This window comes from Heloderma suspectum, chromosome 1 (genome assembly GCF_057233095.1).
Source record: "Heloderma suspectum isolate Gila_16-S chromosome 1, 16-S_ref, whole genome shotgun sequence".
Lineage (NCBI taxonomy): Eukaryota > Metazoa > Chordata > Lepidosauria > Squamata > Helodermatidae > Heloderma > Heloderma suspectum.
Window position 1 is genome coordinate 121,009,684 of NC_139458.1, and position 23,433 is coordinate 121,033,116.

The 23,433-nt window shown below is 44.6% G+C and overlaps 1 protein-coding gene across 3 annotated transcripts in view; it reads left to right on the plus strand.

Moving 5' to 3' along the window:
* Nucleotides 1-23,433, plus strand: part of KCNC1 (potassium voltage-gated channel subfamily C member 1) — a 204,685-nt gene that overhangs the window by 163,514 nt on the left and 17,738 nt on the right. For 2 of the 3 annotated variants that reach the window (XM_084855046.1, XM_084855044.1), the window contains exon 2: nt 22,018-22,951. In XM_084855046.1, coding sequence (XP_084711172.1) covers nt 22,018-22,951 — 934 coding nt within the window. The remainder of the gene's footprint in view (nt 1-22,017; nt 22,952-23,433) is intronic. The other variant, XM_084855045.1, reaches the window with a different exon arrangement.

The window sequence follows — 23,433 nt, forward strand, 5'->3', positions numbered from 1 at the left end:
TTTAGATCCTCTTCACTTTCTGCCATTAGGGTGGTATCGTCTGCATATCTAAGGTTGTTGATAATTCTCCCAGCAGTCTTAATTCCGACCTCTGATTCATCCAACCCGGCATTTCTCATGATGTACTCTGCATATAAGTTAAATAAGCAGGGTGACAATATGCAGCCTTGTCGTACTCCTTTCCCAATTTTGAACCACTCGGTTGTTCCATGTCTGGTTCTTACTGTTGCTTCTTGACCCTCGTACAGGTTTCTCAGGAGACAGGTAAGGTGGTCTGGTACTCCCATCACTTTAAGAATTTGCCACAGTTTGTTGTGATCCACACAATCAAAGGCTTTAGCGTAGTCAATGAAGCAGAAATAGACGTTTTTCTGGGATTCTCTTGCTTTCTCCATGATGCAGCAAATGTTGGCGAGGTTCCTCTGCCTCTTCGAAACCTAGCTTGTACTTCCGGTAGTTCTCGGTTCGCATACTGCTGAAGCCTAGCTTGTAGGATTTTGAGCATCACCTTGCTGGCATGTGAAATGAGCGCAATTGTGCGGTAGTTGGAACACTCTTTGGCGTTGCCCTTCTTTGGAATTGGAATGTAAATTGACCTTTTCCAGTCTTGCGGCCATTGCTGAGTGTTCCAAATTTGTTGGCATATTGAATGCAGCACTTTAACAGCATCATCTTTTAGGATTTTAAATAGCTCAGCTGGAATACTGTCATCTCCACTAGCTTTGTTGTTACTAATGCTTCCTAAGGCCCACTTGACTTCACTTTCTAGGATGTCCGGCTCAAGTTCAGTGACCGCACTACCATGGTTATCAGGGACATTCAGATCTTTCCTGTATAGTTCTTCTGTGTATTCTTTCCACCTCTTCTTAATCTCATCTGCTTCTGTGAGGTCCCTGCCTTCTTTGTCCTTTATCATGCCCGTCTTTGCACAAAACGTTCCCTTGATATCTCCAATTTTCTTGAAGAGATCTCTAGTCTTTCCCATTCTATTGTTTTCCTCGATTTCTTTGCATTGTTCATTTAAGAAGGCCTTCTTGTCTCTCCTTGCTATTCTCTGGAACTCTGCATTCAGTTGGATATATCTTCCCCTTTCTCCCTTGCTTTTCGCTTCCCTTCTTTCCTCAGCTACTTGTAAAGCCTCATCAGACAGCCACTTGGCTTTCTTGCATTTCTTTTCTTTGGGATGGATTTCGTTGCTGCCTCCTGAACAATGTTACAGACCTCCGTCCATAGTTCCTCAGGCACTCTGTCTATCAGCTCTTCAATGGTTCCTCATCAAACTGGAGAGATGTATCGAGTGGGGTGTTGCAGGGCTTGGTCCTGGGCCATGTACTCTTCATCATTTTTATTCATGACTTGGAAGAAGATGTGGGGAGAATGCTTATCAAATTTGCAGATGACACAAAATTGGGTGAGACAGAGAATACATTAGAAGACAGAAACAAAATTCAAACAGATCTTGATAGGTTGGAAGACGAGGCAGAAAATAACAAAATGCAATTCAACAGAGAAAAGTGCAAAGTTCTTCATTTAGGAAAAAGAAACCCAAAGTACAGGTATATGATCAGGCATATCTGGCTTGGCAATAGTACATGTGAAAAGGATCTTGATGTTGTCAATTACAAGCTGAATAAGAATCAGCAATCTGATGTGGCATCAAAAAAGGCAAATGCAATTTAGGCTGAATCAATAGAAGTATTGTTTCAAAATCAAGGAAAGTAATAATTCCACTCTTCTGTGCACTTGTCAGAGCTTGCCTTGAATACAGTGTCCAGTTCTGGACAGTTCTGGACATTGTCTGAATGTACTTTAAGTACATTCAGACAAATTGGAACTAGTTCAGAGAAGGGCAACAAAGATGATCAGGGTACTAGAAACAAAGTCCTACAAGGAAAGATGGAAGGAACTGGGTTTGTTTAGCCTTGAAAAGAGAAGATTGAGGGGGCAGGATGTGATAGCACTTTTCAAGTAAGAACATAAGAAGAGCCCTGCTGGATCAGACCAAGGGTCCATCTTGTCCTGCATTCTGTTCACACAGTGGCCAACCAGCTGCTCACGGGAAACCCACAAGCAGGACATGAGTGGAACAGCATCTTCCTGCCCATGTTGTGTTCCACATCTTGTGGATGTTAATTCCATAGTTTAACTATGTGCTGTATGAAGAAATACTTTTATCTGTCCTGAATCTCCCACCAATCAGCTTCATGGGATGACCCTGGGTTCTAGTATTTTGAGAGAGGGAGAAAAATGACTCCCTATGCACATTCTCCACACCATGCATAATTTTGTACACTTCTATCATGTCTCCCCTTACCCTCCTTTTTTCAAAGCCAAACAATCCCAGCTGTTGTAACCTTCTCTAATAGAAGAGATGCTCCAGCCCCTTGATCATTTTAGTTGCCCTTTTCTGCACTTTTTTCAGTTGAACAATATCCTTTTAAGGTGCGGTTACCAGAACTGTACACAGTATTCTAAGTGTGGTCACACCATAGATTTGTATAAGGGCAGTATGATATTGGCAGTTTTATTTTCAATTCCTTTCCTAATTATGCCTAACGTGGGATTTTTTTCACAGCAGCCACACACTGGGTTGACATTTTCATTGAGCTGTCCAGCACAACCCCAAGATCTCTTTCTTGGTCAGTCACTGCTAGGTCAGATCCCATCAGCTTACACCTGAAGTTGGGATTTTTTTGCCCCAACATGCATCACTTTACACTTGCTTACATTGAAACACATTTGCTGTTTCAATGCCCATTCTGCCAGTTTGGAGAAATTCTCTTGAAGCTCCTCACAATCCCATTTTATTTTAACCACCCTAAATAATTTGGTGTCATCAGCAATCTTGGCCACTTCACTGCTAACTCCTGATTCCAGATCATTTACCAATAAGTTGAAAAGCATTGGTCCCTGTAGGACCACCCTGTTTACATCCCTCCATTGGGAGTATTTACCCTTTATTCAGGTTTGAATGGACCCAGCAGCTCATCCAGGGAGTTGAAGAGGGGCGGGTAAGTGGCAACACTCCATGGACTGGAGTCCAGGAGGCCAAAGGGGGGAGTCCGTTGGACTTCACCCCCCACTCGGACTCCCGCAACATCCCTAAGTTTGCTCAGGAGTCTTTGATGAGGGAATTTGTCAAAAGCCTTTTGAAAGTCCAAGTAAGCGATGTGTACTGGATCATCCCTGTCCACATATTTATTGACACTCTCAAATAACTCTAAAAGGTTAGTGAGACAGGACTTACCTTTGCGGAAGCCATGTTGATACTCTTTCACCAGGGCTTATCCTTCTATATGCTTACTAATTTTTTCTTTAATTATGCTTTCAACTAATTGACCCAGAAAAGACCTTAAGCTAACTGGCCTGTAATTTCTTGAATCCCCCCAGGATCCTTTTTCAAAAATTGGTGTTACATTGGCCATTCTCTAGTCCTCTGGTACAGAGGCTGATCTTAGGAACATGTTACATATTTTTGTTAGAAGATCAGCAGCCAAAAGGGTTGTCACAGAGAAGAGGGTTGCAACATGTTCTCAATCATCCAAGACTGTAGGACACGAAATAAGGGGCTTAAGTAGGGATGGTGCGGGAATCTGAGAGGGGGTGGAGTCCAGCAGACTCCCCCTTGCTCAGCTCCTGGGCCCTGCTCGCCAAGCCACCACACACTTACTGGGCCTGTTCACTGAGTACCGTGTGGTCCACGAGTGCCTGGTGGCCACCCATCCCCTCAGCGAGCCACCATTTTGCGTAGAAATGGCAGCTAGGGGTTTTCTGGAAATGTAATGTTGCAGAAATGGCAGCCATAAAGGGGCCATTTATGCAACATTACATTTCCAGAAAACCCTGAGCCACCATTTTTATGCAAAGTGGCAGCTCGCTAAGGGGACAGGTGGTCACCGGCTCTCATGGTGAGCAGGGGCGGGTGGTAGCCATGGTTCAGTAAGCACTCGGTGAGGACAGATGGAGCTAAGTCCATCCATCCCTAGGCTTAAGTTACAGGAAGGCAGATTTTCCCTGAACATCAGGAAAAACTTCTTAACTGTCACAGCAGTCAGACAATGGAACCAACTGCCTAGGGAGGTGGTAGCTTTTCCATTGCTGGAGGAATTCAAGCAAAGATTGGACAGTTATATGTCAGCTACCCTGGCTCTGTTATCCCCATCCCTGCCTTGCCCTACCTGGCATTCCTACCATACAGCTTCCCAGAACTCAGTTGTCCAGAGCTCCTGGCCCCTTCTTGTCAATGGCGTACAGCTCCTCCAGTTCCTAGGCTGTGCGTGAGGTAAACATGCTGTGTAAACATGCTGACCCTCCACATTTAGAATACCTACAAACATCACTTCATAGATGGTGGCAAATTCTCATGTTTGGACCCAAACGTCAAAAGATTTCTGGGGTAGTATGATAGTGGACTGTAGACATAAAGAGTTTCCACAGTTTGCAAGGTGCTAATGGACATCTGTGGATTCTGGACAGATCTGGATACATTCATGAAGGATATCTTGTGATTTCTGTTCTGGCACCTCAGTATGCTCTGTTACAATCAAGTAAAATTCTTTCCCTCCCTTGCTCCTCCCTCAAGAGTATCAGGACTACCATAGTCAGATACAAGGTATTGAGTGGCATGGATTTGTATTCCCTTTCCCAGATTTTATTATGAAGATTCAGTGGGTGGAATATTTATTCTTATGTTCCCAGTCTGAGTTGTTTATAGGATAGGAATGGTCAAGACAGAATTTTCTTCCAACTTCAAGTGGCTATATTGTCAAATTGCTGTTCTTTAGAGGTCTTTCTTTCCTGGAAATATCTTCCTTGGAGACATCTTTCTACAGTCTGTTTCCAGTGTGACCTGAATTGTATAGGTTTGTCTGTAGAAGAGGTTGAAGCAAGTGTTCCTCATTTATTTTAAATACTAGGCCATGTTTGATCTCTAAAATAAGGCAATTTTGTTCCTGGACCCCTATTTATTACAACTCCCCAACTTGATTTGAGATGCTTGAGGGACCACAGCTTTTATTAGTGTGGGGTTTTGTTGTGGCGAAGGGGCTTGCGTAACTCAGTAAAGCCATAAGCTATACCATGCAGGGCAACCCAAGATGGACAGGTCATGGTGGACAGTTCTGACAAAATGTGGTCCACTGCAGAAGGAAATGGCAACTCACTCCAGTATTCTTGCCAAGAAAACCCCATGGAACGTATCACAAGGCTAAAAGAGATGACGCCGGAAGATGAGCCCCTCAGGTCGGAAGGTGTCCAATATACTACTGGGGAAGAGCAGAGGGAATTTCCAAGTAGCGCCAGAAAGAGTGAAGCGGCTGGGCCAAAGCCGAAAGGACACTCAGCTGTGGATGTGTCTGGTGGTGAAAAGAAAGTTCGATGCTGTAAAGAACAATATTGTTTATGTTTAGGAACCTGGAATGTAAGGTCAATGAATCAAGGTAAGCTGGAGGTGGTCAAACATGAGATGGCAAGATTGAATATCGACATCTTGGGAATCAGCGAACTAAAATGGACAAGTATGGGCGAATTTAATTCAGGTGACCATTATATCTACTACTGTGGGCAAGAATCCCTTAGAAGAAATGGAGTAGCACTCATAGTCAACAAAAGGGTGGGAAAAGTAGTACTGGGGTACAATCTCAAAAACGATGGAATGATCTCAGTACGAATCCAAGGCAAACCTTTCAACATCACAGTAATTCAAGTCTACGCCCCAACCACTGAGGCTGAAGAAGCTGAGGTTGATCGGTTCTATGAAGACCTACAACACCTTCTAGAACTAACACCAAAAAAAGATGTCCTCTTCATCATAGGGGATTGGAATGCTAAAGCAGGAAGTCAAGAAATCACCGGGATAACAGGCAAGCATGGCCTTGGTGTACAAAATGAAGCAGGACAAAGGCTAATAGAGTTTTGTCAAGAGAACACGCTGATCATAGCAAACACTCTTTTCCAACAGCACAAGAGGCAACTCTACACATGGACATCACCAGATGGTCAATATCGAAATCAGATTGATTATGTCCTTTGCAGCCAAAGATGGAGAAGCTCTATACAGTCAATAAAAACAAGACCTGATCATGAGCTTCTTATTGCAAAATTTCAGCTTAAATTGAAGAACGTAGGGAAAACCTCTAAACCATTCAGGTATGACCTCAATCATATCCCTTATGAATATACAGTGGAGGTGAGGAATAGATTTAAGAGATTAGACCTGATAGACAGAATGCCTGAGGAACTATGGACGGAGGTCCGTGACATTGTTCAGGAGGCTGCAACTAAATCCATCCCATAGAAATAGAAATGCAAGAAAGCCAAGTGGCTGTCTGATGAGGCTTTACAAGTAGCTGAGGAAAGAAGGGAAGCACAAAGCAAGGGAGAAAGGGGAAGATATACCAAACTGAATGCACATTTCCAGAGAATAGCAAGGAGAGACAAGAAGGCCTTCTTAAATGAACAGTGCAAAGCAATCGAGGAAAACAACAGAATGGGAAAGACTAGAGATCTCTTCAAGAAAATCGGAGATATCAAAGGAACGTTTTGTGCAAAGACGGGCATGATAAAGGACAAAGAAGGCAGGGACCTAACAGAAGCAGATGAGATTCAGAAGAGGTGGAAAGAATACACAGAAGAACTATACAGGAAAGATCTTAATGTCCCCAATAGCCATGAGAGTGTGGTCACGGAACTTGAGCCGGACATCCTAGAGAGTGAAGTCAAGTGGCCTTAGGAAGCATTACTAACAACAAAGCTAGCGGAGATGACAGTATTCCAGCTGAGCTATTTAAAATCCTAAAAGATGATGCTGTTAAAGTGCTGCACTCTATATGCCAACACATTTGGAACACTCAACAATGGCCGCAAGACTGGAAAAGGTCAGTTTACATTCCAATTCCAAAGAAGGGCAATGCCAAAGAGTGTTCCAACTACCATACAATTGTGCTCATTTCACATGCCAGCAAGGTTATGCAAAAAACCCTACAAGCTAGGCTTCAGCAGTATGTGAACCGAGAACTATCGGAAGTACAAGCGGGGTTTCGAAGAGGCAGAGGAACTAGAGATCAAATCGCCAACATTCGCTGGATCATGGAGAAAGCAAGAGAATTCCAGAAAAATGTCTATTTCTGCTTCATTGACTACGCTAAAGCCTTTGATTATGTGGATCACAACAAACTATGGCAAATTCTTAAAGAGATGAGAGTACCAGACCACCTTACCTGTCTCCTGAGAAACCTGTATGAGGGTCAAGAACCAACAGTAAGAACTGGACATGGAACAACAGATTGGTTCAAAATTGGGGAAGGAGTATGACAAGGCTGTATATTGTCGCCCTGCTTATTTAACTTATATGCAGAGTACATCATGAGAAACGCCGGGTTGGATGAATCACAGGTCGGAATTAAGATTGCCAGGAGAATTATCAACAACCTCAGATACGCAGGTGACTGATACCACCCTAATGGCAGAAAGCGAAGAGGATCTAAAGAGCCTGTTGTTGAGGGGGAAAGTGGAGAGTGCAAAAGCTGGTTTGAAACTCAACAATAAAAAAACTAAGATCATGGCATCTGGCCCCATCACTTCCTGGTATATAGAACGGGAAGAAATGGAAGCAGTGACAGATTTTATTTTCTTGGGCTCCAAGATCACTGCAGACAGTGACTGTAGTCATGAAAATAAAGGACGCTTGTTCCTTGGGAGGAAAGCTATGGCAAACCTAGACAGCATAGTAAGAAGCAGAGACATCACGTTGCTGACAAAGATTCGTATAATCAAAGCTATGGTTTTCCCAGTAGTAACGTATGGCTGTGAGAGCTGGACTATAAGGAAGGCTGAGCGCCGAAGAATTGATGCCTTCGAACTGTGGTGCTAGAGAAGACTCCTACGAGTCCCCTGGACTACAAGGAGGTCAAATCAGTCAATCCTAAAGGAAATCAACCCTTAGTGCTCATTGGAAGGACAGATACTGAAGCTGAAGCTGAAATATTTTGGCCGCCTAATGCGAAGAGAAAAGTCACTGGAAAAGACCCTGATGCTGGGAAAGATTGAAGGCAAAAGGAGAAGGGGACGGCAGAGGATGAGATGGCTAGATAGCATCACCAATGCAATGAATATGAACTTGAGCACACTCCAGGAGAGAGCAGAGGACAGGAAGGCCTGGCGTGCTATGGTCCATGGGGTCATGGAGAGTCGGACACGACTTAACGACTGAACAACAACAATCTTTGTCTGTGAACAATGCTTGATATGGGCGAAATACCATTTACAAACAACATATTACTAAATTTTCACACAATGCTAGTGAAGAATATATTCCCTATCAAATGCATCATGCTACCACATGAAATAAATATCAGGTTTTTCTTTTAAAAGCAAAGAATTCAGGGAGAAAATGTAAATATTATACCTGGTGGACTGTACATTCATTCATTCACACACTCTCTCATCTGAATGCTCTTTCCCAGGGGTGCTGCCAAATACTGCATGGTGTGCAATACATTTTACTTTTCAACATTACATAAGCATGTCTGTTAGGTTCTGCAGGAGCAAGAAGACAATCTCTTATCCTCCAGAGCAAGCTTTGTCTATCTGTAAGCTTACCATTTGGTTATATTTCCCAGCTGGGTAACATAAATGTGAACAGCTCTGTGAATGAAATAACTGTGTTCACTGAAGTGAACTATTCCATGGGTTGCCTTAATGTCAGTTCACAGCATCAGCAACAAGAAACAGAAGGAAAGAGAAGTAGAAGGCTGATTGCTACTTGCATGCAACCCTTTTTGTAGAAGAGGATGAGACATGCACACAGAAGACTTTAATGCCCATAAAATTCACACATTCAAGAATAAAGCACGAACTTGTGCTTCTTGGAAAAAATACTACTAGTCAGTGCTGCACACTGTGCTGCAGTTGGAATAAGTCTGTATTAATTCTGCCATGTACAAGGATTGTGAGGTGGGCTTTCAAAAATCATAAAATTGATCTTTCGAAACATTAAACTAAACTAAGTAAATAAATACGTTGCTATGTTTCCCCTTATGATGCCATTCAGCTGAACAATCCAGAGAGCTCAAGAACAAGGAAACAGACAAACATGCTACTTGTCCAAGAACAGGAGACAGCCTACAGGAAACCTGTCAGTATTACATCCTAGGTATTCCCAGCACTTTCTCCTCCTATCTGAAATAAAAGCTGGGAGTTGTTCATGGGCCAGATTTGATCTCTGGGTTGCCAATTGCCTATTAAGAAAAGGAGAAACAGAAAGGGAGGTGGGGTTGCACTGTATGTGAAAAATACATATCTCTGCACAGAAATACAGGAGGAGGAGCTTGGTAGCCCCATCGAGAGCATCTGGATCAAAATATTTGGAGCAAAGAATAAAAGGAACCTGGTGGTCGGAATCTACTACTGGCCACCCAATCAAGGAGAAGACGAGGATGAAACTTTTGAAAAGCAAATAGCCAATATTTTAAGGAAGCATGATGTAGTAGTAATGGGGGACTTAAATTTCCCCGATATTTGTTGGAAGACAAATTCTGCAAAACATGGCCCCTCCAGTAGGGGTGTACGAAACCCCGTTTACCTGGCTCCGCCGGGTTCCGCAGATGGGGGGAGGCGCTCCGTCCCTCCCCCCGGAATCCTCGCCGGGGGGGAGGTGCTCTGTGCCTCCCCCCGGAATCCTGGCCGGCCGGCTCCGCTCCGCGGCCAAGCCGCAGAGCCGCCAGCCAGCTCCGGCTGCCCACAAATGGACATCTGGCCGCTGGGCAGCCCTGCAGGGACGCAAATGGCGGCTGTCGTAGCCGCCATCATTTGCGTCCCTGTAGTGAGCCGTGATAGGCTATGTAAATATTTACATAGCCTATCACAGCAGGGGGGGGAAAGAGTGTACACAAATGGCGGGGGCTACCGCCATTTGCGTACACTGGGGTTTCCGCCCGCCGCGCCGTGATAGGCTACGTAAATACTTACATAGCCTATCACGGCCTCCGCAGGGATGCAAATGGCGTCCCTGCATTAGCCGTGATAGGCTATGTAAGTATTTACGTAGCCTATCACGGCTGAAGAAGGAGGAAGCAAATGGCAGCCGCAGGATGACCGCCATTAGTACAGCAGCGCGGACAGGAGCAGGTAAGTGCTCCGTTTTGCATGCCTTTCATGGGTTGGGGGGGCAGGGGCTTCGTTCAGCGACGGTTTTCGGGGGGCCAAATGCACTGGCATTCGGCCTCACCGAGATCCGTCATGGAATTCCCTACCCTCCAGGAAATTCCTGATTTGTGTGGTGGATAACTTCCTCCTACAGAAAGTGGAGGAAGAAACTAGAGGATCAGCTATCCTTGACTTGATCCTAAAAAACAGAGATGACTCAGTGGATAAAGTAACAGTTACAGGAACTCTGCGGGAAAGCGACCATGTTGTACTTCAGTTCTTGGTTCTAAGGAAAGCAAAAGCCAAGTGTAGTCAAACGCATACCCTGGATTTTAGGAAAGCTGATTTTAATAAACTCAGAACGATGATCAGTAAGGTCCCATGGCAAGCGACTCTAACGAGAAAAGGAGTCCAAGATGGGTGGGAGCTTTTAAAAAAGGAAATTCTCAAGGCACAATTACAAACAATTCCAACAAGAAGAAAAGGTGGAAGACAACAGAAGAAGCCAATGTGGCTTCACAAAAAGCTGAGAGATGACCTGAAAACAAAAAAGTACACATATAGGAAGTGGAAAGAAGGCCAAGTAACAAAAGAAGAGTACAGGGAGGTAGCACAGAATTGCAGGGATGGTGTCAGGAAGGCTAAAGCTGAGAACGAGCTGAGGTTAGCGAGGGATGCTAAAAACAACAAAAAGGCTTTCTTCAGCTACGTGCATAGTAAAAGGTGGAGGAAAGTAATGGTGGTTCAGCTATTAAATAAGGATGGCAAAACGATAACAGATGACAAAGAAAAGGCAGAGGTGCTCAATTCCTACTTTGGCTCAGTCTTCTCTCAAAAGAGGGTCTATGACCGCCCTGGCAAAGGCGAAGTAAAGGGGCAGGATTGGAGCTTGAGATCGATTGGTATATGGTCAAGGAACACCTAATGACTTTGAATGATTTCAAATCTCTAGGGCCAGATGAACTGCATCCTAGAGTAATAAAGGAACTGGCGGAAGAACTCTCAGAACCGCTGTCTATTCTCTTAGAGAAATCATGGAGGACGGATGAAGTGCCAGATGACTGGAGGAGGGGTAATGTTGTCCCTATGTTCAAAAAGGGTAAAAAGGAGGAACCTGGGAACTACAGACCAGTCAGTCTGACATCAATCCCTGGGAAAATTCTGGAGTAGATGATAAAGGAATCCATCTGTAAGCACCTTGAAAACAATGCAGTGATTACTCGAAGCCAACATGGCTTTGTCAAGAACAAATCCTGCCAGATGAATCTGATCTCATTTTTTGATCAGGTCACCTCCCTTGTGGACCATGGGAATGCTGTAGACATAATATACCTTGACTTCAGCAAAGCTTTCAACAAAGTGCCCCATGGTATCCTGATGAGCAAACTAGTTCAAAGTGGGCTAGATGAAACAACGATCCGGTGGGTCCACAGTTGGCTACAGAATCGGACTCAAAGAGTGCTTATCAATGGGACCTTCTCAAACTGGGGAGAGGTAACGAGTGGGGTACCGCAGTGCTCAGTCCTGGGCCCAGTGCTCTTCAACATTTTGATTAATGACTTGGAGGAGGAGGTGCAGGGAATGCTGATCAAATTTGCAGATGACACAAAATTGGGCGGGATAGCTAATACTTTGGAGGACAGAAACAAAATTCAAAGTGATCTTGATAGACTGGAGCGCTGGGCAGAAAACAACACAATGACATTTAATAGGGATAAATGCCAAGTTCTGCACCTTGGAAAAAGAAACCAAATTCCACAGTTACAAGATAGGGGATACGTGGCTCAACAACACTACAAGTGAGAAGGATCTTGGAATTGTTGTCAATCACAAGCTGAATATGAGCCAACCATGTGATGTGGCTGCAAAAAAGGCAAATGCTCTTTTGGGCTGCATTAATAGAAGCATAGCTTCCAAATCCCGGTAAGTACTAGTTCCCCTCTACTCAGTACTGGTTAGGCCTCATCTGGAGTACTGTGTCCAGTTCTGGGCACCACACTTTAAGAAGGATGCAGACAAACTGGAGAGGGTTCAGAGGAGGGCAACAAGGATGATTGGGGGACTGGAAACAAAGCCCTATGAGGAGAGACTGAACGAACTGGGTATGTTTAGCCTTGAGAAGAGAAGACTGAGGGGAGATAGGATAGCGCTCTTCAAGTACTTGAAAGGCTGTCACAGAGAGGAAGGCCAGGATCTCTTCTTGATCATCCCAGAATGCAGGACACGGAATAATGGGCTCAAGTTACAGGAAGCCAGATTCCAGCTGAACATCAGGAAAAACTTCCTGACTGTTAGAGCAATATGACAATGGAACCAATTACCTAGGGAGGTAGTGGGCTCTCCCACACTGGAGGCGTTCAAGACGAGGCTGCACAGCCAACTGTCAGGGATGCTCTAACTTGGATCCCTGCATTGAGCAGAGGGTTGGACTCGATGGCCTTGTAGGCCCCTTCCAACCCTACTATTCTATGATTCTATTGCTGCTGTCAGATATGTTTGTCATCTGAAACCATTGGGTCAAGGAGCTACATTAGAGCAAACAAGTCATGAGCTCATATTACCAAATATTAAACACACAGAGAGAGAGAGAGAGAGAGAGAGAGAGAGAGACTATAGGAATTAGCATCACTCATTGCTATTCATTGCAAATGGATACCGGTTCTTGTACAAAGTAAGCAGCTGTCCATAGTAAACCAGTATTGGCATACAATGACTGTATTGTATTATAAAAGTGGCCAATGAAATTCTGAGCATTGGCAACACTCATCGTGCTATTTCATAATGAAGGTCACTTAGCTGCAGAGCTGAATAAACAAGGACCATCTGGAAAAATGATTATCCAAACAAAATCTTAATTAAAATCAAGGAGATATTTAGGTGCAGAAGGAGCAAGCCAAGAGATATTCAGTGGCAGAACGCAAGCTTTGCGTGCAGATGGCCCCCGGCTCAATCCCTGGCATCTCCAGTTAGGACTCTGTGGAGCCACTGCTAGTCAGTAGGCATGGCAGAGAATTCCGCCATGGATCTCAGTAAGGCTGAATGCCAGCTCATTTGACCCCCTGCAATCCGTGGCGGAACAAAGCCCCCCACCCCCCCTGCAAAATGGGCCCGGAACGTAGCCAACCTTGGTCGGCCGTTCCAGTGCTTCTCGAACGGCGGCTGTGGCTGCAGCCGCCATTCGCGTCTTTGGAATGGCCGTGATAGGCTACATAAATATTTCCGTAGCCTATCACTGCTAACACAGGGACACCATTTGCATCCCTGCAGAGGCTGTGATAGGCTACTTAAATATTTACGTAGCCTATCACGGCAAAAAAAGGGAACGCAAATGGCGGCGGCTACGGCGGCCGCCATTTGCATTCTCTTTTTCACTGTGATAGGCTACGTAAATATTTACGTAGCCTATCACAGCTAAAGCGGGAACACAAATGGCATAGGGAAAGCCATTTGCGTCCCTGCTTTAGCCGTGATAGGCTACGTAAATATTTACATAGCCTATCACGGGCCGGCGTAGGGACGCAAATGGTGTCCCCTACACAGGACGCCATTTGCGTCCACAGCAGCCCGGCAGCAGCTGGAGGCCCCACTGCAGGTTGGCCCGACCGGCAGCTCTGCGGCCTGGCCGTGGAGCGGAGCCAGCCAGGCAGGATTCCAGGGGGGAGGAACGGATTGCCTCCCCCCCGTCGAGGATTCCGGTGGGAGGAACGGATCGCCTCCCCCCACCTGTGGAACCTGGTGGAGCCAAGTACGTGGGGTTTCATATACCCCTACTAGTCAGCATGCCGGATGGACCGCTGGTCTGACTTGGCATAAGGTAGCTCCCTATCTTCATTACAGGTGAGGCATACTAGAGTTTCCAGGTATTTAAAGTTAGGCACATCTGTGACTATGTAATGAATTAAAGGCATGAGGGAAATGTTCAACTACACTGCTATGTGTACATATTTCAGTACATACACCTCCATCATCGTTGTCCCTTAAATCTGATGTGTTGATCTAGTAATTGTGGAAGCTTTATCACAACCAAAGGAAGCAAAGGTTGTCCTGCATGTTGACTTACTTTTCTTGAACAAGCCACCTTGACAACCCATGGTTTGTTGTTGGGTTGTTCAGGGTGGCTAACAAGCCACACTGCATGGTTAACAAGCCACTCTGTGGAGAAAGTCCTGGGTTCAGACAACACACTAACCTACGGTTCAACAAACAACCCACACTCAACCACTGAGTGTGGGTTAGCGTGTTATGTGAACAGCCCCATAATGTGACAGCCAACAAGTTCGCTTCTGTGTTTTTTTACGCACAGTAGGGAGCTAGGCTATGGCCAGGCCATCCCCTTGCCAGTTATAGTCACCTAATTCACTCAGTCACAGATGGCAAACATACGTTGGAGGCATGCCCACATTTCAACTTTACAAGTTAGAGTAAAATGTTTTGTGTGTAACCACTTCAAAAACAAAGGTGTATAATGGTCCTGAGTTTCCTCCTGGTTTCTGATTCTCTCTGAATCCTTGTGCATGTAGGGCATGGGCTGGTTAGGACTGGGCCTATGAGACTGAGCTGTGAACCTGACATCCCTCTACCAGGAACACGGGTCCACCTTTGCAACAGAGTGCCAGGGTTGTTCATTATGAATTACGATGGGCTAAGACACCTAGGGTCTAAGATGGAAAGATGCAGCTTGTTGTCAAGAAACATCCAAGGAAAAAAATGTAATGGGGGGGTTGCAGGCAGGTTGAGCCCCATATGGCACAAAACATGAACAAAACAAATTGGGTTCAGTTTGAACTCTCTGAAATAGTACAAAAGCAGAGGGTGTCATGGAAGAATAGAAGGGAAGATGCTCATTCTCCTCTGGAGCAAGGGGAAAACTCTCAGGAAAAACATCTGAAGGAGAAAAGTCCTCTCTAACTAAAAGAACACTATCTTAAAGGCTCTGTCGGAGGGCCGTTTCCTAGGACCAAAAGAAAAAGTGGGGAATGTAGATGACACTGATGGGGTTTTGTGTGTGTCCCCCCCCCCGCCGCCCCATGGGTGCATAGTGCAAGAAGAGATCAAGTCCCTCTTTGGGTGTGGGCTCCTAACTTTAATGAGTGCTAATGGGTGGCTGTGAGTTCCTGATACTGTTTCCCAGTGGGTTTTCCTGGACTTCATGCATGGCGCTTTTCCTCATTAGAGCTCTACATAAGCCAGTCAGTCTGAGCACTGTGAGGCTTGACTGCATTAGATCGAGGGGAGAATGGGGCGTGTGTGCAGTCCAGTAGTCCCACACTTATTGAATGGAAGGTGGGAGCCACTTCTCCTGCCTATACTATCAGCAGAAAGCTCGTGTGTGCTGTGACTTACTTTGCTTTGGTGACTAAGGGGACATCCTATCAATTGTGCCCTTGATGACTGGAAGCCTCTGAACTTGGGGGTTCCAATCTTCCAGTGCAGGGCCGGAGGAGCAGCGGAGATGATCTTCACTGCCCTGTCCTCCCACCCTGTAGTTTTCGCTAGACAGGCTTTTTTGCCCTTCCAGTGACAATGTTTTGGGAGGGTAGGGAAAGAGACTGGAAGAGGCTCAGGATAGCTCGTATCCTGGCCTCTTCAGTCTCCTCCCCTCCCTGCTCACCAAAATGCCCCCTTTTCCCCCTCTCCAAGGTCACTTTTCCAAGGACAGCCAGCATGGTTCTCCGAGCACAGCTGGCACAGTTCTTTCCACATCAGCTGTGAGGGATGTGTGTGTCAGATCTCCAACTCACCCTTCTGAAGTCAGAATGCTGTCTCCAACCTCAGAGGGGGGATCCCCAGTATCTTATGGCCCCTCAGACAATATCTAGGAGCCATAGGGTTGCTCTCTATGCCTCTGGTTAGTTCTTTCATGTGAAATGGAGATTTTGTAGCTAAGGTGCTAGGGAAATGCTCAAAATGGCAGTAAGGCTGACCCTTCCACTGTGTGGAAGCAAGCTTCTGAACATGCAATATAGATATGCACATCTATATCCACATGATATAGATGCGCATTGTCATCTGCGTCATGATGGTCAGCTAGGCCATTGATTGGATACTAGTTGAACTAGATGGAGATGCATCCTTACTGAGATCCCCTACACATTGGGCAAGGCTAATGCTGGGTGAAGGATGGGGTGTTTAAGCCCTAAGTCTTCATTGGAGAAGCAGCAGAAAATGATTAAAGCCTGGCTAAAAATAATACGTGTTCATAAAAGCCAAAGCTACTCAAGGCCAAACTACATGTGATGCAGGAGATCCATAACCAGAGATCTCTCATGCATTTATTTATTTTACTTTAAAGGAACCATGTGGCTGATAATTCAATTAAGGCTGATCAGGAGGGAGGGGCTATCCCTTTCTTTCTGTTCCATTTCCCCATTCTAGCCCCTCACAAAAGTGGCTGTTAGCCCAACTGGGTGGCAGGGGGAGAAAGGCAAGTAAAGAATAAGGGATAGCAGAGGAGCAAAAGCATTGTCTATTTCCCATTTAGGGAACCTGCCCCCTGGGAGATTCCCTGAAGTCCAAGCCTAAGAACTGTAAGATTTACCTACCTGAGTTGGCAGGGGGGAGATGGGAAGAGGGCTCAAGACTACGTCAGCAAAGAGAAGGGCGCGACTTTAATGCTATTTCAATGGCTTGGAGTCAGTGGCGCCTGGCGACTCAAGTTCCGGAGGGGCAAAGAGTCCATTCAGAGTTTTAGTTACAACCAGCCAAAACTCTAAAGCTGCTATCCAAGGTGCTGAACCCATTTTGCGGATAAAGTTTAGCACCTTAGATAGCACCTTTAGAGTTTTGGCTGGTGGTAACTAAAACCCAGAATGGAATCAGAACTGAATCCCTCCAGAACTGAAGTCACCAGCCACCACTACTTGGAGTGTTATTATGCTTTGCTGGATGAGTGGACTACATACCTGAATGAATGAATGAATGAATGAATGAATGACAGAGGGAGGAAGGGAAAAGGGAACAATAAATTCAAAGAAAGAGAAGAGGTGCAAGCAAAATGGGTATCTTAACAGTGCAATGCTATACATGTCTACTCAGAAGCAAACCCCTTTGTAAGTGCACATAGGATTGTACCCAAGGAAACTGAAACTGGACTAAAAAAATAGAGAACCCACCATGAGCTGTTTCCAGCTCATTAAGAACATCAAGGCCAAGGCCATTTACTGTCTTTGCCATTTACTGCTCTTTCTGCCAGAGGAAGTTCTCTGCTGCTAGACCTCTGGGGTTCATCTTTTTCAACAACATGCTATATAACATGCCATAGAACAACATGCTACCACCAATGCGCTACTTTTAAGGCCTTTGTGAGCATCCCAGAGGAAGGTCATCAGAGGATGAGGTATTGTAATAGTTTGTTCTTCCAATCAGATCAGAGGATGATATAAAAGAGGCAAAGATATACTTTACTGACAGGGGAAGCAAGAGCCTCGCTTTCCGCTTCTCCAAAAATAGCACAATTGAACTATCTGCATTACAATTTGCTGCCAGCTGTAACTGGAGATTATGCATGCATATCAACTCTCCGTTCAAAACATCACATTTTGCATTATTTATCTGGGAATGCAAATCCATGTTTTGAAAACTCTTCCCTGCTTACCCACTGCAGTTTTTGAGAATCTCATACGGAGTTTCATTTTAAAGTGTAAAAGAAGGGACAGCAAGTAACAGCACTACTGTTAGCAGCACTTAGGTGCATGTGGCAAACATCAGGCCTGTCCCAAGATGTTTGTCACATACTGTTGCCTGAGGCAAAGGACAAAATGGCGCTTTCTCCATTCCATCCACAGACACTGGCGGCAATGGCAGTTGACTCTTACTTCAACACTGGTGACGGGACAGCATCCTCCTCCTCAACAGACAGCAGCAGGCTGGCTTAGGGAGTGCAGGGCAGGTTGAGTGGAACACACAGCTCTGTCCACCAACAGAGGGGAGCAGCCAGGGGGCTGCCACCATTGCCCCCTCTCGACCACTGAGTATCTTCCACTTGAGGTAACTGCTTCACTCTGCCTAATGATAGGGTCAGCCATGATCAACATCACTTTGGAGAAAAGAACCATTGCTTCTTGATGCTCTAACAAGATAGACGATTTAACTACAGGCAGTTCTTTCTGCTGTTCCATAATTTACCAGCACATTACTTTTTTTGAGAAAATATTAACCAATGACCCAGGGAGATCAAAGAAGGTGTTCCAAGATGGAATGCTGGGGAGGGGAATCAGTTCCAATGACGAGAAGTGCTCAGCTTTCAAGTCTATTATGTTTAGATTGCCCAAAAATTCTAATAGAATTCGGCTATTGGGCAGTGTAGAAATGAAATGAATGAACGAACTAACAAATCAATGAATATAAATATTCAGGGTCATGTACCAAAGACATACAAGTTCTGTAGAACAAGTTTCGACTAAGGGCTGGTTTCAAGTTCATCACTTGCTGCCTATAACATGAAATGAATGATAATCTGCATGTGTGAATGGCCCATCACAGATTTAACACCACAGATCTCACATCACCTCCACTGCAATCCTTTTCACATGTTCAGCTGTGAGTGAATCATCAACTCTAGAGTATTCAAGCATAGAAAAATGGAGTGATTTTTATACACATCTGAACTAGCTTTCAACTTTGAAGAAGTATAGGAACCTTAGATGTACAGGGGGCAGGGAGGTCAGCAAGAGGAAGAATGAGGATGCCTCCACTCCACTCCTGCAATCCCATCACTGCATAAATAACAGGCCAGGGGGTTCTAGTTTGTGCAGTTTCTTGGCGAAGATGGAAGGAGTAGCGGCCAGGGTATTCTTCTACATACATTTATGTATGTATGTATGTGTGTATTTATTTATTTATTTCTATACTGCCCAATAGCTGAAGTTTTCCAATATATTATTTATATAGCATTAAGTTTTATTAACCATTTAACCCTGATGAGGTCAAAGTTAAGGCTATGGCATTCTTTTAAGAGCACGAACAGCAAGAGACATTTCTGGTACCACACTGTCCTTGCAATACATTGCTAGCAAATGTTGCAGCAGTTCTGAGTGCCCTGTCAAAACCGTTTCTTCCTTTCTTTCTCAGTATAGACCATATATATACCATACAGTATAGACAGTATAAACCATACTGTGTGCAGGGAGGTTGTACTGAAGGTTTTCATGCGCCACATGGCCCAGCTACAGGAACTGTTGTTCATCCACGCTGTATGTCTGCCAGGGGGGGGGGGTGCGGGGGATTGGACGTATGCTGTGCAAGAGAAGGGCCTCCTTTGCAAACAAACAAACAAACCCTTCCAAAAACATATCGAAGCCTTTTTAAAAGAAGGCTCTCAATATGTGTTCTTTTGGCTTTTAAAATGTTTCACAGTAAAGGACATGTTTGTGCTCCATTTAGAAATGGTTATTCTCAAGGGCCTGTCTCTCAGAGGTAAGAACTGCCACCGACATAAAACCTGGGGCTGATTCAGATGCTGCCACAAGCGGTGTGTGTGTGTGTGATACATACATACATACATACATACATACGAGAACACAAGAGCCATGCGGGATCAGAGCAATGGTCCATCTAGTCCAACACTCTGTTCCCACGGTGGCCAAACAACTGCCTATGTGAAAGCCATTGTTAACATCATTGTTGGTTTTATTATTGGTTTTAATTGTTGGTTTTATTATTGGTTTTAATGGTTGTTTTTATTGTTTTTATGTTTTTATCACTTTCAATATTTTAACTGTTTTTATGTAATTTATTGTTGTAAGCCGCCTCGGGAGGGCTTCTGCCCTGAAAGGCGGCCAAGAAATATCTTAAATAAATAAATAATAAACCCACAAGTAGGCATGAGTGCAAGAGTTGCACATAGGCAACAGCCTCTGATACTGGAGGCAGCATATAGCTATCAGGACTAGTAGCCCTTGATAGCCATATCCTCCATGAATGTGTCCAGTCCCCTTTTAAAGCCATCAACATTGGTGGCCATACGCGTGCGTGTATGTGTGATGGTATGTGCGTGCGTGCACATATATATACACACACACACAGAGGCACATGGGATAAACATGATTTACACACTGAGAACTCACACATCCAACTCACTGGCAGATCTGGAATTCCAAAAAGGTAGGATTTTATAGACCTGTCCATCAGTCAGACTTACCCAGAGGACCCTGAAAAGTGCATTTTTATCCTTTGCATGAGCTTCCCACAGGATGGGATGTAGATGAAGGGGAATGTCATGCTGCAGAACTGGTAGGATAGTGTAGGAACCAAGAGCTGGTAGGATAGTGTAGCTTAGTGCAGATTGTCATTTATTTGCAAGCCAAAGGCCCTTAATAAAACTTTTCCATCCGCCTTTCCAATTTATTGCGGTGACTTTGAAATTTAAGCCTATCCTCTGTCTATAGCTCCTCTCAGTTATCCGATTTTCACGCATGCAACAATGCTGTATCATCTCCCTGTTGGATGAGATTGCAACTTTCCCCAAGGACATCTAGTGAGCTTCATGGTTAGCTGGGAGACATGAACAAGGTCTCCGCAGTGTAAGCCTCACATTCTGTCTATTCTTCCACCCTGGCACTCAGCTGAATTGACTATTGATCTTTAACTAGAAAATATTTGTGTTCACATTTCAAGGTGTCCTCTATACCTGGTTCTACATTCTTGGCTCATTACTTCTCATTTCAGAGACTAGGAGTTTGTAGGCATGCCTAGGATTAGAGAAAATACAGTTCTCATGCACATTATACTAGTACTGAAGTAAAATATAAGTAATGCTTTTGTCACTAGTGATTATATTGGTACAGGCAGAGGTAGAAAAGGATCGATATTTAGAAGACTTGGTGTCCTTGGGAGAGTGTTATCACCTTCAGGAGATTTTGACAGTGCAATAGCATAAAAAGATTAATTTACTTCTGAATGCATGCTGTCATATTAATGAGGATAAAGTTAATGGACCAGATGCCATATTTGGATGAAGAACTTTTGAAGCCCATGAAGATTGGATTCCAAGCCATTTTGGTTTCCCCATCCTCCACCTCATCTTCTGACATAAGATAAACAAGAAGAGAGAAGGCAAACAGTTCATATCATAACTGAAGAGATGGCAACCTTCTACCTACTTATCTGGAAGTAAGCCCCATTGAACAAAATGGGACTTACTCCTGAGTAGACATGTATAGGATTACACTGTTGATAAATATTTATTCCTGAGATTTGGCCAGCTGGATTCATTGTTGGGGAGGGGGGAGGTGTGGATGTACAGTAATACATTGCTACATGCTGGATTTCTATTTATAAAATAGTAGAGTTTGGGTTGGGAGAAAGGACTGACTGACCTTCACTGGAAGCAAGGGCAAATGTACTTGGGGGGCTTCCAGGACTTCCATGTCACAACATCGTACTAAGCCAGCTGTGTGAAGCAGCACCTGTGGGAAAAGATGGAATGCAGTCATCCATTTATTATTTCAGAATGTACTGGTGCCCCCAAATGGGATACACCTTCCCTCTTTAGTGCAGCATTTAGGCATGTGCTTTTTCTGAAAATAAATTAATTTAAGGAAGTCCTGCAAAACAAAATACCATATAATGGAACAACAAGAAGGTTCACACAAGATGTTTCTTGAATTGCAGGTGAGCTTTCTCATTGTTCTAACTCAGCCTGCCCATGGACTTTGTTGCTTTGCTAATTGGGTGTTCAGAATCTACAGAATATCTATTTCTACCATCATTATTTTCTTTAATGATTCTCAATCAGATATCTGTATGCTTGGTGCCTCCCCCACCCCCCTCCCATCACAAAGAGACTTTATTTTCTAATGGTTGCCTCCTGTTTTTCCCCCCCTCGCAAACAGACTTTACTCTCTAACAGTTTCCTCCTGTTTTTCCTTTCTACAGTATATCGCGTTTGCCTCCCTCTTCTTCATTCTGGTTTCCATCACTACCTTTTGCCTCGAGACCCATGAGAGATTTAATCCCATCGTTAACAAGACAGAGACGGAAATTGTTGGGAATGACACCCAGGTGCGTGTCTATCGGGAGGCAGAGACGGAGGCCTTCCTGACCTACATCGAAGGAGTCTGCGTGGTTTGGTTTACTTTTGAGTTCCTGATGAGGGTCATTTTCTGCCCAAACAAGATGGAGTTTATCAAAAACACCTTGAACATCATTGACTTTGTGGCCATTCTGCCTTTCTATCTGGAGGTTGGACTCAGTGGCCTGTCTTCCAAAGCTGCTAAGGATGTCTTGGGCTTCCTGCGGGTTGTCCGGTTTGTGCGAATCCTGCGAATTTTCAAGCTGACCCGCCACTTCGTAGGGCTGAGGGTCTTGGGTCATACCCTTCGTGCCAGCACAAATGAATTCTTGCTGCTCATCATCTTCTTGGCATTGGGCGTCTTAATCTTTGCCACAATGATCTACTACGCCGAGAGAATAGGTGCTAAACCCAATGATCCTAGTGCCAGTGAACACACACACTTTAAAAATATCCCCATTGGCTTCTGGTGGGCTGTTGTCACCATGACTACCCTGGGCTACGGAGACATGTATCCTCAGACTTGGTCAGGCATGCTGGTGGGGGCCCTCTGTGCTCTTGCAGGCGTGCTAACCATTGCCATGCCTGTACCCGTCATTGTGAACAATTTCGGAATGTATTACTCCTTAGCTATGGCTAAGCAGAAGCTACCAAAGAAAAAAAAGAAGCATATCCCTCGGCCGCCCCAGCTGGGATCCCCCAATTATTGTAAATCTGTCATAAACTCTCCACATCACAGTACTCAGAGCGACACATGCCCTCTCGCCCAAGAAGAAATGTTAGAAATTAACAGAGCAGGTAGGAAACCTCTTAGAGGAATGTCCATCTGACCTTTAACCTCCATCCTTTGTAGAGATTGAAAGATTCAGTCAGACTGCTTTCTTAGCACAATGGGTAGCACATTGTCCCATTACTGTCCCACCACCACACATGGAATAATGTGTGGGACGTACAGGTTGCAGGGACAAATGGTACAGGAGAAGCTGACAAGTGAAATGTAGGAGTGCACGCTATGGGAGCCTTAATACTGGTCCTGTTGAATGGGACATTTAAAAGATTTTAAGAGATAAACACAACCAGTGGAAGGATATTTTTGTAGAGTTCTACAGCTTGCATTGCTGGACTGCATTAATACATCAAGATGGCTCCTGAAAGTTGTATGCTTCCTAGCAAACTAGAGCCATTGGCACAGATCTTGCCCAGGAAAGCAAACAAACAAATACACACTCTTCCACCCACCCCGATATTTTTCCCACTTGTTCCTAGCTACTTTTAAAGTT